General features: G+C 47.3%; 1 protein-coding gene across 19 annotated transcripts in view; it reads right to left on the bottom strand.

Annotated features, from left to right (window-relative positions):
* LOC110495767 (mitogen-activated protein kinase kinase kinase kinase 4) overlaps window positions 1-15,765 on the bottom strand; it is a 51,265-nt gene that overhangs the window by 7,757 nt on the left and 27,743 nt on the right. For 2 of the 19 annotated variants that reach the window (XM_090208033.1, XM_090208035.1), the window contains exons 7-23: window positions 15,455-15,585; window positions 15,215-15,269; window positions 14,982-15,060; window positions 14,324-14,499; window positions 13,885-13,957; window positions 13,424-13,634; window positions 12,730-12,891; window positions 12,539-12,625; window positions 8,023-8,631; window positions 6,610-6,765; window positions 5,778-6,008; window positions 4,982-5,088; window positions 4,756-4,883; window positions 3,112-3,209; window positions 2,174-2,352; window positions 1,695-1,806; window positions 1,178-1,474 (exon numbers count right to left, since the gene is read on the bottom strand). In XM_090208033.1, the coding sequence (XP_090064159.1) occupies window positions 1,178-1,474; window positions 1,695-1,806; window positions 2,174-2,352; window positions 3,112-3,209; window positions 4,756-4,883; window positions 4,982-5,088; window positions 5,778-6,008; window positions 6,610-6,765; window positions 8,023-8,631; window positions 12,539-12,625; window positions 12,730-12,891; window positions 13,424-13,634; window positions 13,885-13,957; window positions 14,324-14,499; window positions 14,982-15,060; window positions 15,215-15,269; window positions 15,455-15,585 (2,891 nt within the window). Of the gene's footprint in view, window positions 1-1,177; window positions 1,475-1,694; window positions 1,807-2,173; window positions 2,353-3,111; window positions 3,210-4,755; window positions 4,884-4,981; window positions 5,089-5,777; window positions 6,009-6,609; window positions 6,766-7,085; window positions 7,257-8,022; window positions 8,632-12,538; window positions 12,626-12,729; window positions 12,892-13,423; window positions 13,635-13,884; window positions 13,958-14,323; window positions 14,500-14,981; window positions 15,061-15,214; window positions 15,270-15,454; window positions 15,586-15,765 lie in introns of those variants that run through there. The other 17 variants (XM_090208034.1, XM_090208036.1, XM_090208040.1 and 14 more) reach the window with 10 other exon arrangements.

Here is a 15,765-nt window from a genome sequence, read left to right as displayed (position 1 = left end):
AATATTACAATTTTGTTTATTGTATAATCTGTTTGTATTAAAGAATACTTTTTACCCCAGCAGGGGGAGCTATGGCAGCTGCAGTGAGTCTGGTTCGATCTCAGCAACGGATTCCTTTTACTGCGCTCATGACGTTCTATGATAGACATGTTCAAGGCTGAATAGGATTTGTAGTAGCCAATTAACAGTAGGAAGGGCCTGCAGGCTTGGCCAATCTAAAACTGAGAATCACTCAGATCTGCTTTAGAAACCATAGGGCTTCATAAAACACTATCTACACACTGAGTTCTGTTACAATACGCTGTACATCAGGACATTGCTCATCATCTGGTAATGAAACAGGACATCTACTTTACGGACGGCAAAAACAAAACAATAAAAACACACAAAACGCATGGGAAGATTTGACATGCAGTTGTTGTTGGAAGTAGACATGAAAAACAAGGTTAGTGACTTAAAAGGAAAGCAGAACCAACATGGAAGACGAAACAAAGATGGCGTGTTCAGGATAGAAACAGAAATTCGGAGAGAAATGGGATGAGAGGTGATGAAATATGGAAAGTCAAATTGCCAGTGTAAAGCACACACATTTGATCAAACACCACCATCAAAACGCAGCAGTTTATCATTAGGCTAAAAGGTAGCCGCGCTGTTCAGTGTCTTCCATGATAGTAGCGTTATCATGCTAACACACACCTTTAGTTGGCCAGTAAAATCCATACAAGCTGGGGTTGACCAAAAGCACCGCACACCAAGCATGCTAGCTACCACCCAGGCGCAGCCTACTACTAAACTGCTAGAGTGAAATGACATCAAAGCACTAGGGCCATGGAGAGATGGGAGATGAAGTCCAATGAGGTGTTCCACAACCTCGTTACCCCTGACAAGATGGACTACATAGACTTCACCTCCCAGCTTGCACCTTGGCAAAATGTTTTACAAACGCTCTCTAGACTAGTAAAGCCGCTTGCTCATTGCTAAGGTCCCACACTAGGCGCTAGTGTTAGAGGCAGTGCCATGACTAATATTCAGAAGGTGCAGCAGCCCAGAGATCATTAGTCAGTTCAGTCAGCCAGCCAGCAGGGGACAGAGTAGACAATAACCAGAGTAGCCAGCCAACAGGGGACAGAGTAGACTGAACAACCAGAGTAGCCAGCTTAAGGGACAGGGGACATACCTCGATGGCAGTGAGCTTGTCCAGGGGGGTCTGGGGGGACATGGCTGGGCTGACATGGCTGGAGGAGGAGGAGGGGGAGTTGGAGATGGAAGAGGAGGAAGAGGTGGGGGAGTGGTGGCTCTGCTGAATAAGGTCTGGCAGCAGGTGAATGCGGCCGGCAAAGCCGTTTTTCTCCTGGTGACCGTTACCAGGACGGGGAGGAGGAGTATGCGCTTGAACGGCTTGACCGTGAGCAACACTGGGACCGGAGGAGGATGAAGAGACATTGGCCGCCAGGCGCTTTACGTCGCCCGCGCTCTGTAACCAAGAACAACCTCAACGTCTATCTCCTTGTTTTCCACTAGTAACTGTACATGACAGTGTGCTTTACCAGCAAACCAAGACTCAACATAGGAAATCAAACAAGATGATAACTGAAACCAGGGGTGGAAGTGGGTGGGGGAATATATGGCTTACATTTAGTACTACAGACAAATGAGAGAAGACTGGTTGTTATGAGGGTCTTCTGCAGTCCTACCTGTCTGATGACCAAGGTGCCATCCTTGGAGGGTGTGGTGAGGTCGTTCTCGGAGTCGTCGTGGGCCAGTAAGGTCTTCAGGGATGCAGTCTCTCCGTTACTCAGACCTCTCCTGGTGGAAACAGTATGTCTCATATTCAAACCAATTATTAATAATACATGGGACTTTTCAATGACCCAAATGACTCCCCTCTTACAAGTTTTTCTATGCTATATAGTATATATTATATGATCGACTTTTCATGTTGATATAATATAACATCAAAGTGTGCCGACCGCGCCATCTGAAAGCCTCTCTTTAGGGCAGTATCACTAAGGCCTTGAGTTCATAAAGTGTCAGTGTGCTGATCTATGATCAGTTTTGCCTTTCAGATCATAATGAATGAAATTACACGGACGAGAGGAAACCTGATTGCAGACTAAGACGCTTTGTGAATACGGGCCCAGGTCAGAGTTGAGAGGTCAGAGTTGTTACGTACCCGGCCCTGGTATCCTCTGCTCCCGAGGTGGACTCGTCTGCGGCGTCCTGGTCCACTTCTTCATCGTCGTCTTCGTCAGTGGTGCCCGACTCCTCGCTGGAGGAGGAGTAGTCTGTCACCTTGTGGGGGGGCCGCACATCCTCCACTGCCCGCAGCTCTTTGGCCAGGGCCGTCAGGTCCTAGAGGTCAGAGGTCAAGGAGGGGTCAAATAAGGCTCGGAATATTTTCAATACTCCCTTTCCTAATGTCATCACTGATTTAAACCATGTCAGATTATTGAATACTAGTCTTACAGGGAGAGGATGCATTGTCAAAGGATTGAATCATTCCCCCCATACATTAAGGCCATAACATTAACCTCAGTTAAGAGCTAGCCAACATAGGCTACTGAAAACAGTGTGATGTGCCAGGTGAAGACTGGACTGGTGAGTAAGAGAAACTGGATTGGGACGGAGCAGGCAGGAGGCAAGAAGACAGCAGGGAGAACGGCGGGTCAGAGGTGCATAGTCAGCCAATCACGTGGCAGCCAAGGGCAGCCAAGGAGAGGAGGACCAATGAGGCAAATGGAAAAGCGATGGAATTGGGCACCGAGCTTCTCACAGAACAACCCTCTTCTGAAACGGATTAGCATACATGGTGGCTCATGCAGTGTGGAAATAAGCATAGCAACAGCGCATGACATTCTTATGCACACTTGCTTACCACGTCACCCTATACAATTCCCCCCATAATCACATCGTTGGAGTAATGGGATGCCACAGGTTGTCGTGTCATGGCCCATAGGGAACACCAAAAGATAAGACAACGGGAAAATCAGTCATAGAAACACCACCACACTGTTACTGTAGCAGGCTGCAGTGCTGGCCTGGTTTACAGCCAGATGCAGGGACCACTACTACAGCAGTATGTGGATACAGTCATAAGAGAGAGGTTCTTACGGCTGGCCGGTTGGGTCGGGCAAAGTCCTTCTTGTCGTCAGGCTTCTTGGCAGCGTTGTCGGGGCGTTGCAGTGGGGAGCCCTCAGACTTAGACGATGCTGGAGGAGAGGATGGTAAACCAACATCAGTGGAAGACCTACAAGATACTAAATGCAGTATTGTACATCCAGTATTCTCTGTGTGTGTGTGCGTGTGTCTATTCGTGTGTGTGTGTGTGTGTCTATTCGTGTGTGTGTGTGTGTGTGTCTATTCGTGTGTGTGTGTGTGTGTGTCTATTCGTGTGTGTGTGTGTGTGTGTCTATTCGTGTGTGTGTGTGTGTCTATTCGTGTGTGTGTGTGTCTATTTTTGTGTGTGTCTATTTTTGTGTGTGTGTGTCTATTCGTGTGTGTGTGTGTGTGTGTGTCTATTCGTGTGTGTGTGTGTGTCTATTCGTGTGTGTGTGTGTGTGTGTGTGTGTGTGTGTGTGTGTGTGTGTGTGTCTATTCGTGTGTGTGTGTCTATTCGTGTGTGTGTGTCTATTCGTGTGTGTGTGTCTATTTGTGTGTGTGTGTGTCTATTTGTGTGTGTGTGTGTGTCTATTTGTGTGTGTGTTTGTGTGTCTATTCGTGTGTGTGTTTGTGTGTCTATTCGTGTGTGTGTTTGTGTGTCTATTCGTGTGTGTGTTTGTGTGTCTATTCGTGTGTGTGTTTGTGTGTCTATTCGTGTGTGTGTTTGTGTGTCTATTCGTGTGTGTGTTTGTGTGTCTATTCGTGTGTGTGTTTGTGTCTATTCGTGTGTGTGTTTGTGTCTATTCGTGTGTGTGTTTGTGTCTATTCGTGTGTGTGTTTGTGTCTATTCGTGTGTGTCTATTCGTGTTTATTCGTGTGTGTCTATTCGTGTGTGTGTGTGTTTGTGTCTATTCGTGTGTGTGTGTGTTTGTGTCTATTCGTGTGTGTGTGTGTTTGTGTCTATTCGTGTGTGTGTGTGTTTGTGTCTATTCGTGTGTGTGTGTGTTTGTGTCTATTCGTGTGTGTGTGTGTTTGTGTCTATTCGTGTGTGTGTGTGTTTGTGTCTATTCGTGTGTGTGTGTGTTTGTGTCTATTCGTGTGTGTGTTTGTGTCTATTCGTGTGTGTGTTTGTGTCTATTCGTGTGTGTGTTTGTGTCTATTCGTGTGTGTGTTTGTGTCTATTCGTGTGTGTGTTTGTGTCTATTCGTGTGTGTGTTTGTGTCTATTCGTGTGTGTGTTTGTGTCTATTCGTGTGTGTGTTTGTGTCTATTCGTGTGTGTGTTTGTGTCTATTCGTGTGTGTGTTTGTGTCTATTCGTGTGTGTGTTTGTGTCTATTCGTGTGTGTGTTTGTGTCTATTCGTGTGTGTGTTTGTGTCTATTCGTGTGTGTGTTTGTGTCTATTCGTGTGTGTGTTTGTGTCTATTCGTGTGTGTGTTTGTGTCTATTCGTGTGTGTGTTTGTGTCTATTCGTGTGTTTGTGTCTATTCGTGTGTTTGTGTCTATTCGTGTGTGTGTGTTTGTGTCTATTCGTGTGTGTGTTTGTGTCTATTCGTGTGTGTGTTTGTGTCTATTCGTGTGTGTGTTTGTGTCTATTCGTGTGTGTGTTTGTGTCTATTCGTGTGTGTACACGTGTCTATTCGTGTGTGTACACTCACAGCGTGCTCTGAACCTCTCCCCAGAGCCGGCCTGGGAGCTGGAGTTGGAGGAGCCAGAGGAGCTGCCACTGCCGGGCCTGGGAACCAGCTTCTCCACTCGGTCCCACAGCAGACGTGGCTCCGCATTACTGGAAGACACAGGAGAGATTGAAAACACACACTTCCCCATACCCACCCCACGAACAATTAAACTTTTTCAAACACCACACAGAGTTTGACCGCCTACCTGCCGGCGCTCCTCTGTACTGCCTGGTTGCTAGGCGGGGCAGAGGCCTGGAGAGGAGAGTCTCTGCGTGACAACACAGGGGACCTGGACGTTGTCCTCACTGGAACCTGTGGTAGACAAGACAGACGCCCTCACACACCTGGCTACAGGAGCATAAACTACCACCACCACACAGCAGGGCCTGGCACCGCTGCATAGCCCCAATCCCTCTTCTACCCCTACAAATAGATCGCTGGATCATTTTATTCATCTACAAAGACATGGATATTGGTAATGGACCCAAATCATTATTCAATAGCTATGATCTATTATCCCCACCAAGCAGTGGTCTGTTCAGGGTTTTCCAAACTCAGGAAACCCTGGTCTATGTATTGGTTTCGGTCGGCCCTCCGTTACATTAGTGAACAGTGAATATGATGGGCATGCAGGATGTACACGGTGAAGTACTAGAAGAGGAACAACTCATGAAGCCATGCAGGACCATATGGTGTGTAGTTAGCCAGTGGAAGCACAGCACTGAGTAAAGATAGTTACTATAGGGACTACAGTACAGTACACTGGGACAATTGCAGCTACAACCAGGAGTTACAATCAGTCACTGATTATGCTACTTATTGTAGCTCTACACTATGCTGTGGGACATAGCCTTATAATGGCGAAGGCAAAAGCCCACAGTGCAATCCCACTGGTGTTGAATGGGACACCCAGAGAGGCTGTAGCCATGGCTAGCTTGCCCTTGAGAGGGGACCACAGATGGGGGCTGAAAAAGGAGGTCCCCTGGGGTGTCCTTTCTTACCCTGGGGGGCACCTCGTCGCTGGGGCCCGAGGCGGGGGGCTGGGGGTCAGTGCGTGCAGCTGATGGTGCGGCAGCAGAGGGGTGAAGGTGGTGGTTGTGGGGCTCCTGGGAGCGCAGATGGAGATGTGCAAAACTAGGAACCGCGGGTTCACTGAAGGAATGGGAGCGAGACACGACGGGGGGCGGGGCGGCGCTGCTGCTCTTAAGAGCGGCCAGGTGGGACCACTGGACCTTCCAGACAGACAGACACACAGAGGGGAGAAAACAGGGGGGAGGTAGGGGGGAGAAGGTCAAACCACAGAGTGAAGGCACAGAGATGATGGACATGGCTGAAAACATATGCATATAACAGACATGCATTGCACATACAGAGGTCATGCAGTCTGAGACGTACACATACAAAAGCGACAACAGAAACCGTCAAACAGGTTCACGCACAAAAACATGTAGAGTGGTGACAAATAACAGGACAACAGATAGTTAAATGGCACAGTAAGAGGGGCACGGAGATGAGTGAAGGGGAGATGAGCAGCCAATCACATGCAGCCTCCTCTGGCATCCTGGGTAATTTTTATCACGGCACTGAAGGGACAACCTTTTGCTCAGGTCAATTAGTGGAAGGTTCCAGAAATCCCATTATGACACAAATGAGTAGATCTACTGACATCACAGAGTATGTCATTGTATTGGGACCTCTACTAGCTCACCCACAGAGATACATCATTCCATATCTGTGTGGGTGCTAGAATGGACAACTCGTGGCGTCAATGCCTTGCTGTCAGATAACCTACTGTATGGAGAGAGAGAAGGGAGGGAAGGATGAGGGGTTTACCTGTGGTTCCATGGGTCGGTGCATGGCAGGCGGGACAGACTCGGAGGAGGAGCTGCCGTTAGAGAAGGGTTCGGAGCGGGGGGGCACGGGGGGCTGCTTGGTGGGTGGGGCAGTCTGGGGGGAGCCCTGAATGTTCTTTCGGAAGCGCTCGTCGGCCTGGGAATGCAGGACACAGACAGACAGACAGACAGGGTCAGTGAGGATCAGCGAGGTCAAGGTTGAGGCATTAACGAGACGACAACATACACAAGGAGAACGAGGAAGAGTCAACACTGAAGCCGACGCCTTGTTATCGACAGGGAGGGAAAGTCCGCTGACATGCACACGAACCCACCTCAGACAGTCTGTTAATGACATCTTACACCTCTAGGGGAGTCATCCCAGAGAACACAGTCTCTCTCTAGGACCCAGCAGCACACATACGTTAGTGTGGGCCTGAGCTGACCACATGCATGACAACCTCTCCAGTCACTTACCTGAAGAGTACAAGGCACAGCCGCATAACAAACCATCACGCTTATTTAGTAGGTATGGGAGTGGAAGACAAGAGCAGGAACCCCGACTACTCCGTGTGCTTTTCAACACTGCGGTAGAGACAGCAATACAACTGGTAATTCACAAGAATGTGTGAAGCACAGACAGCGTCGACTTAACATCACCTACTGCTTAAGGCTATATCAACTCAAGCCCGTTGATTTAAATATTTGCGTTACATTCAGGTATGGCAACTCAACTGTGAATGAAAGAAATATGAAAGAAAAAAAGCTATAATTCATTTAGTGAAAAATGCACCTGACTAATGGCAAGAGAAAATGTACCGTGTTCTGCGTAAGCAAACCATTTGGTCCTGAATGCAAAATGATGTTGACAGAGATCCAGCTTGGAGCGCTTCAGTCTATACTTAGTCTTTTTCTTGCTCAGTCTTCTCAAGACTCAGACACGTCCTCCTCAAGACGTTTTAGTAGAGAAGCATCAGATAGTCAAGCAAAGACTAGAGCCAAAAGTGAAGCAACACAGCTGTGCATTAGTTCAGTTTTAGAGAGGCGGTGGTTGTGAGCGACTGGCTTTCTTTTCTCTGACTGTCCTCGCTCCTCTTAGCCGGAAGGTCAAACAAAATGGATGGCTGAGAAGTCTATTCACTAATCATTTTGAGTCGCGCCACCGAATCAGAAACAGACAACATTGTTATCCTTGTAAGGTAAAGTTGGGCTATTTTGTGTCGCATACATTAAACGCAGTTGTGTGAAGAATTAAACACTATTTTAAGACGATAACTGAAAGAAAAAAGAAAACCATAGCTCCAGCTCACACCATCAGGACTAACATAACACGCTGTGTGGAAGGGGGGGAGCAGCTAGAATAGAAGTAGCAGCAGGCAGCAGGAGAAGGAAGTGACGTTGTGTTGGGGTTCACCTCTCTGATTGGCTGAGGATCACCGAGAGCGTCGCTAGGCTCCGAGCGGTCGTTCTGTGGGGACTTGGGGCCGTCAAAGCCCCTGGTCTGTGAGGGTTTAGTAACGTCTGTGGACTGGGTGGCTAGGGCATCGATATTGTCAGAGGGGGTCTTTTCTGAGTCTTCATCAACACTGTTTGGGGACAGTTTCTGAGGGGCCTTGGTAGTGTTATCGCAGGACATGGTTTGTGGGGACTTTGTGGTATCCGAGGACATTCTCCGTGGGGCGTTAGCAGTGACGTTGTCCAGGAAGTGGGTTTGTGGGGACCTAGTGTTATCGCAGGACGTTCTCCGTGAAGCAATTGCATTAACATTGTTGAGGAAGTGGGGTTGTGGAGCTGGGGCTCTATCGCCCACGGGGCCTGGGGACGTTGTCGGAGGGGCTTTGTTAGTACTGTCAGGGGACATTCTCTTGGGGTCGTCAGTCTTTTCGCAGGGCTGCAGTGGTTTATTGTCGTGCTGGAGGGACAGCAGATAGGCCTGCTCCTGCTGCAGACGCTTGTGGAGACGCTCTGCCTTCCGCTGCTCCTCCAGCTCCCGCCACTTGAACTCCTGATGCAGAGTGCGCGGCTGAGTTGAAGCACATTAGACATGGGGGAAAGAGGCTAATGGCATGTGTAAGCTAATGCTACCGCGGGGGGTATTTCTATTAAATGAAGCACTTGAAGACTATAGAACTAAGCTGAATCAAAGATGAAGTAAACTTGAAAAATTAAAGCCTACAAACATGTTATATAAAGTCTACATTAAGATGCAGATTCTTTCATTTCATTACCCACAAATAAATGAATGTTACAACTTTCTTTGGCGAGTAATAGAAACAAAGTTGAGGATTGGGTGAATAGTGTGGAATGGTTAAATTTATGGGAAGCAAGACAGAATGAGCAATAAAGAATATATATATATGTATATATATATATATATATATACACAGTGCCTTGCGAAAGTATTCGGCCCCCTTGAACTTTGCGACCTTTTGCCACATTTCAGGCTTCAAACATAAAGATATAAAACTGTATTTTTTTGTGAAGAATCAACAACAAGTGGGACACAATCATGAAGTGGAACGACATTTATTGGATATTTCAAACCTTTTTAACAAATCAAAAAGTGAAAAATTGGGCGTGCAAAATTATTAAGCCCCTTTACTTTCAGTGCAGCAAACTCTCTCCAGAAGTTCAGTGAGGATCTCTGAATGATCCAATGTTGACCTAAATGACTAATGATGATAAATACAATCCACCTGTGTGTAATCAAGTCTCCGTATAAATGCACCTGCACTGTGATAGTCTCAGAGGTCCGTTAAAAGCGCAGAGAGCATCATGAAGAACAAGGAACACACCAGGAAGATCCGAGATACTGTTGTGAAGAAGTTTAAAGCCGGATTTGGATACAAAAAGATTTCCCAAGCTTTAAACATCCCAAGGAGCACTGTGCAAGCGATAATATTGAAATGGAAGGAGTATCAGACCACTGCAAATCTACCAAGACCTGGCCGTCCCTCTAAACTTTCAGCTCATACAAGGAGAAGACTGATCAGAGATGCAGCCAAGAGGCCCATGATCACTCTGGATGAACTGCAGAGATCTACAGCTGAGGTGGGAGACTCTGTCCATAGGACAACAATCAGTCGTATATTGCACAAGTGGCAAGAAGAAAGCCATTTCTTAAAGATATCCATAAAAAGTGTTGTTTAAAGTTTGCCACAAGCCACCTGGGAGACACACCAAACATGTGGAAGAAGGTGCTCTGGTCAGATGAAACCAAAATTCAACTTTTTGGCAACAATGCAAAACGTTATGTTTGGCGTAAAAGCAACACAGCTCATCACCCTGAACACACCATCCCCACTGTCAAACATGGTGGTGGCAGCATCATGGTTTGGGCCTGCTTTTCTTCAGCAGGGACAGGGAAGAAGGTTAAAATTGATGGGAAGATGGATGGAGCCAAATACAGGACCATTCTGGAAGAAAACCTGATGGAGTCTGCAAAAGACCTGAGACTGGGACGGAGATTTGTCTTCCAACAAGACAATGATCCAAAACATAAAGCAAAATCTACAATGGAATGGTTCAAAAATAAACATATCCAGGTGTTAGAATGGCCAAGTCAAAGTCCAGACCTGAATCCAATCGAGAATCTGTGGAAAGAACTGAAAACTGCTGTTCACAAATGCTCTCCATCCAACCTCACTGAGCTCGAGCTGTTTTGCAAGGAGGAATGGGAAAAAATGTCAGTCTCTCGATGTGCAAAACTGATAGAGACATACCCCAAGCGACTTACAGCTGTAATCGCAGCAAAAGGTGGCGCTACAAAGTATTAACTTAAGGGGGCTGAATAATTTTGCACGCCCAATTTTTCAGTTTTTGATTTGTTAAAAAAGTTTGAAATATCCAATAAATGTCGTTCCACTTCATGATTGTGTCCCACTTGTTGTTGATTCTTCACAAAAAAAATACAGTTTTATATCTTTATGTTTGAAGCCTGAAATGTGGCGAAAGGTCGCAAAGTTCAAGGGGGCAGAATACTTTTGCAAGGCACTGTATATACACACACTGCTCAAAAAATAAAGGGAACACTAAAATAACACATCCTAGATCTGAATGAATGAACTATTCTTATTAAATACTTTTCTCTTTACATAGTTGAATGTGCTGACAACAAAATCACACAAATATTATCAATGGAAATCAAATGTATCAACCCATGGAGGTCTGGATTTGGAGTCACACTCAAAATTAAAGTGGAAAACCACACTACAGGCTGATCCAACTTTGATGCAATGTCCTTAAAACAAGTCAAAATGAGGCTCAGTAGTGCATGTGGCCTCCACGTGCCTGTATGACCTCCCTACAATGCCTGGGCATGCTCCTGATGATGGTCTCCTGATGATGGTCTCCTGAGGGATCTCCTCCCAGACCTGGACTAAAGCATCCGCCAAATCCTGGACAGTCCGTGGTGCAACGTGACGTTGTTGGATGGAGCGAGACATGATGTCCCAGATGTGCTCAATTCGATTCAGGTCTTGGGAACGGGCAGGCCAGTCCATAGCATCAATGCCTTCCTCTTGCAGGAACTGCTGACACACTCCAGCCACATGAGGTCTAGCATTGTCTTGCATTAGGAGGAACCCAGGGCCAATAGCACCAGCATATGGTCTCACAAGGGGTCTGAGGATCTCATCTCGGTACCTAATGGCAGTCAGGCTACCTCTGGCGGCCCCCCAAAGAAATGCCACCCCACACCATGACTGACCCACCGCCAAACCGGTCATGCTGGAGGATGTTGCAGGCAGCAGAACATTCTCCACGCCATCTCCAGACTCTGTCACATGTGCTCAGTGTGAACCTGCTTTCATCTGTGAAGAGCACAAGGCGCCAGTGGCGAATTTGCCAATCTTGGTGTTCTCTGGCAAATGCCTAAACTTCCTGCACAGTGTTGGGCTGTAAGCACAACCCCCACCTGTGGACGTCGGGCCCTCATACCACCCTCATTGAGTCTGTTTCTGACCGTTTGAGCAGACACATGCACATTTGTGGCCTGCTGGAGGTCATTTTGCAGGGCTCTGGCAGTGCTCCTCCTGCTCCTTCTTGTACAAAGGCGGAGGTAGCGGTCCTGCTGCTGGGTTGTTGCCCTCCTACGGCCTCCTCCACATCTCCTGATGTACTGGCCTGTCTCCTGGTAGCGCCTCATTGATGTGCCATCCTGGATGAGCTGCACTACCTGAGCCACTTGTGTGGGTTGTAGACTCTGTCTCATGCTACCACTAGAGTGAAAGCGCCGCCAGCATTCAAAAGTGACCAAAACATCAGCCAGGAAGCATAGGAACTGAGAAGTGGTCTGTGTCACCACCTGCAGAACCACTCCTTTATTGGGGGTGTCTTGCTAATTGCCTATAATTTCCACCTGTTGTCTATTCCATTTGCACAACAGCATGTGAAATTTAGTCAATCAGTGTTGCTTCCTAAGTGGACAGTTTGATTTCACAGAAGTGTGATTGACTTGGAGTTATATTGTGTTGTTTAAGTGTTCCCTTTATTTTTTTGAGCAGTGTATATACACATCTCTCTCTCTACTAATTTCCTCAGGATGTGAATGTAACCAGAGACACCGACCGAGAAACATAGGAACTCCATCTTCCAGTAGGGTATTTGACAAATCTATACAACAGCTAACATAAACCATATATCATACAATATGGCCATAACACCTTGCCTTGATTACTATCCATGTTCTAGAAAAGAGCTTGCTCCTAAATGTGCGATCCAGTCGTGAATACAGGGTCTTTCTCAGTGGGGTGCAACATTTACAACGTTGTCAATGCAAATGTAATAGAATACAGCTCCAGACACCATTCCCTGTTCTACTTTAAAGACTCATGGGTGTTCTATGTAACCAATTTCTGAACGTTCTGTAACGTTGCGCCCTCCTGAATGCGCCCCTGGAGAGTAAGAGTGGTAGGATGCAAGTTTCTTACCAGGAGCATGGCCTGTTCATGGAGCAGCTGCTGCTGCAGGATCTCCAGGTGCCTCTGCTCCTCTTCCAGCTGCCAACGAATGTACTCCTGTCAATCAAACACAGCCTCCATGATTGGATGAAATACAGGAAGTGACAAAACTGCCCAGCATGTAGGCCAATTAGAGTGATTCTTGTCACTTAAAGACCTACCTGCTCACGGTCGCTCCTCCTCTTCTCCTCCTCCGCCCTCCGGCGCTCGTCGTCCTCTTTCCGCCGTCGTTCCATCTCCTCCATGCGCCTCTTCTCCTCCTGCTCGCGGCGGCGCTGCTCACGCTCCTGCTGCCTCCTCATCTCCCGCTCGCGCCGCTGTTGCTGTGAGGCACCAGGAGGGGGCGACAGAGAGAGAACCTCAGGGATACGACACACAGGGAGAGCTGAAATTCTAGTTGGGATTCCCTGTTCAAAGATATTATGAGATATCACTGCTACTATGGCAATGATTGTCCACAGTAGCAGTGATCTGAATGATTTGAGGGAAACAAGAGAGGATGGGAAGTCAAATACAGGCTTTGGTGAAATGATCAAGCGAGGAGCAGCGGTCTATAGATCTAGAAATATAGGACACCTTTCATCCTTGTAATGGCAGTCTGAGACAGCATGGGCTGCGTCATCGTGGGCTATCCAAGTTTGACCCTCTATGGGGTGATCACAGTTTCTCTGTCCAATCGTGGCTGCAGGATCAACCTACACCCTGCCCATTTCTTGAGACAGCAGAACTAGCCAATCGAGTTGTACAGAGCATGCAACACCTCGCACTGTACTCGCACCTTCAATTATACATACAAGTTTTATTTAAACACTTTTCACTTTTTTTAATCTATGAATCAATGTTTATTAACTCTACCTCCTCCAGCCTCCGCCTCTGCTCCTTCTGTTGCTCAATGCGTTTCTGCCTCTCGGCCAGTAGTTGGCGCTTGTACTCCTCCTGCTCACGGAGCTGCTGCTCCTGCAGGAGCTGCTGTCGGCGCAGCGCCTCCGAGCGCTCCTTGTTCTCCTGCTGCAGCCGGATGAAGTCCTTACGCAGCGTCGACTCACCCGGCATGTTCACTATGGAGCTGCAGGGAGGACGAGCGGAAACGAGGGAACAGTGAGTTAGTTCAAGGGAACAGTGAGTTAGTTCATGAGTTAATTCAATGGAAATGGCGAGTTAGTTCATGACTTAGTTCAAGGGAATAGTTAGTCAGTTTCTGTGTCAGATGGGTGGAGTTGTTTAGAAATTCCAGGTAGGCGTGAGGAGTGCTATCCCGCTATATTGTGAATTGCAAAATTAATTGTGTACATCAACGTGTAACACTAAACCATTACCTAGGCTCTCCCTCTTGCTCTCCAGCATCCTCCTCTTCCTCCTCACTCCCGCTGTACTCATATTCAGTCTCATCTGAAAAACAATACATGGATAGTGTGACAAGATGTAGAAACATGGGCTATTCAGTGTAAAGCACGTTAAAAAGCCCAAAGCAGATGTCATCTCAACATCAATCATTACTGGGTAACAATTAAGTACCTTAATGTGATTGTTTTCAATTCAAATGGTTGAAAACAAATACAAATAGCTTCTTAGCAAAGAGCAATTTATACAACCAAAGTATCTGGGATTGGTCTGAGTGGGGAAAATGGTTTGGAACTCTCTTTCATTGGTCTATTAACTAATTTACCACCTGGTGATTTCACCAGGTAGGAAAAACTCCATCCCACCAAAACAGGCAGCAGTCTTTTCAACAACAGTCTTTTCAAACTGACTCACCTTTCTCCCCCCTCTTCTTCTTGGTGCGATCGATGTGGTCTTTGAGCTGGATGCGGACCTGCCTCTCGTTGGGCTGGTCCCTGATGAAGGGGTGCTTGAGCAGCTGCTCGGTGGGGGGGCGCTGGTTGTAGTTCTTCACCAGGGAGCCCTCGATGAAGCTGCAAAACTTCTTAGACCTGAAAGAGGAAGGGGGGGGTCAAGACAGATGAGGCCGCTAACGAGATAGATTACATGATTACTGGTGGTAATACGACTAAGGGGCTTATCTGACATAAAATAAATCTATCTCCTACAACCCACTGACAAGACAACAAATGACAAACTAAACTGGCAAAAGAGCCTGAGAAACCCCACGTCTGAAATAGGAAAAACCTGTTTTATCCATTTAGACAGAAATCCAGTGAGCCTTTCATAACTTAAATACAATGAATATTCTGGGAAAACCCTGTCTCAGAAGAAAAGCGGTCATAATCGTAAATGCACCGGTGCCAGAGGAAAGTCTGAGGGTTGAGTTTCCCCCCGGAACGCGGGCTGAGGAGCCTCGCCGTGAGCCAACAGGACTTCCTCCCATGTGCCACAGCTGTTCAGAGAGGAGGAGGAGGGAGGAGAGCGAGAGAGGAGACGTCTAAACCCAGCAGACAGAATCTTGGTAACTTACCACTTCTTAGACTTGAGTCGCGGGGGAGGGTTCCTTGGGATGAGGAAGAGTGCTCGCATCGGATGCATGTCGCACAGCGCTGAAAGTGAACACACACACCAGAAGGGATTAAGGAGGGAATCAGTATAAACATGACAGCGAGAAAAGCAAAAGACATGGGCAGAAGAAACCAATAGAGAGTTGCCATCTAAAAGAGCCGATAGAGGTGGGACCTGGGGAAGGAAGGTACTTACGAGGAGCTCCTTCGGCCATTTCAATGGCAGTGATTCCAGTGGACCATAAGTCACTCTGAGAGACACACAGTGAGAGAGGCATCAGACATAGCAACACACACACTACATCAGTACTGAAGAGCAACATCGTCGACCCCACATCGTACCAGTAGCTAAAGATGTCAAGGAGGACATAGGGGGCCAGGTTCATATATGGGCTAAAACATCTGAGTACTGTGTGGAAAAGGGCGAGGGTCATACTCTGTAGTCGTAGGTGGCCTCAGGGTTCTCGTCACAGGCGATGACCTCGGGCGCCATCCAATAGGGTGTCCCGATGAATGTGTTCCTCCTCCCCACCGTCCGGTCCAACTGGGCACTCACGCCAAAGTCCACTGACAAGACAACCAATCAGAAGAGACAAGTTGAAACTAGTTATATACAACTGCATTGCAGTAAACACCGAGACTAGGTGACTGGCTAAAATAGCTGTGATTTTGGAGCTGAGATTGGCAGCTGCAGGGTTTAGACCAATCGGGGTTGTTGTCTGTAACGTACAAAACATAATGTCACTC

The sequence above is a fragment of the Oncorhynchus mykiss genome, chromosome 18 (assembly GCF_057628025.1).
Source record: "Oncorhynchus mykiss isolate SJ-2025 chromosome 18, ASM5762802v1, whole genome shotgun sequence".
Taxonomy (NCBI): Eukaryota; Metazoa; Chordata; class Actinopteri; order Salmoniformes; family Salmonidae; genus Oncorhynchus; species Oncorhynchus mykiss.
The sequence above is the reverse complement of the archived record's forward strand: the minus strand, read 5'-3'. Positions and strand labels throughout refer to the sequence as shown.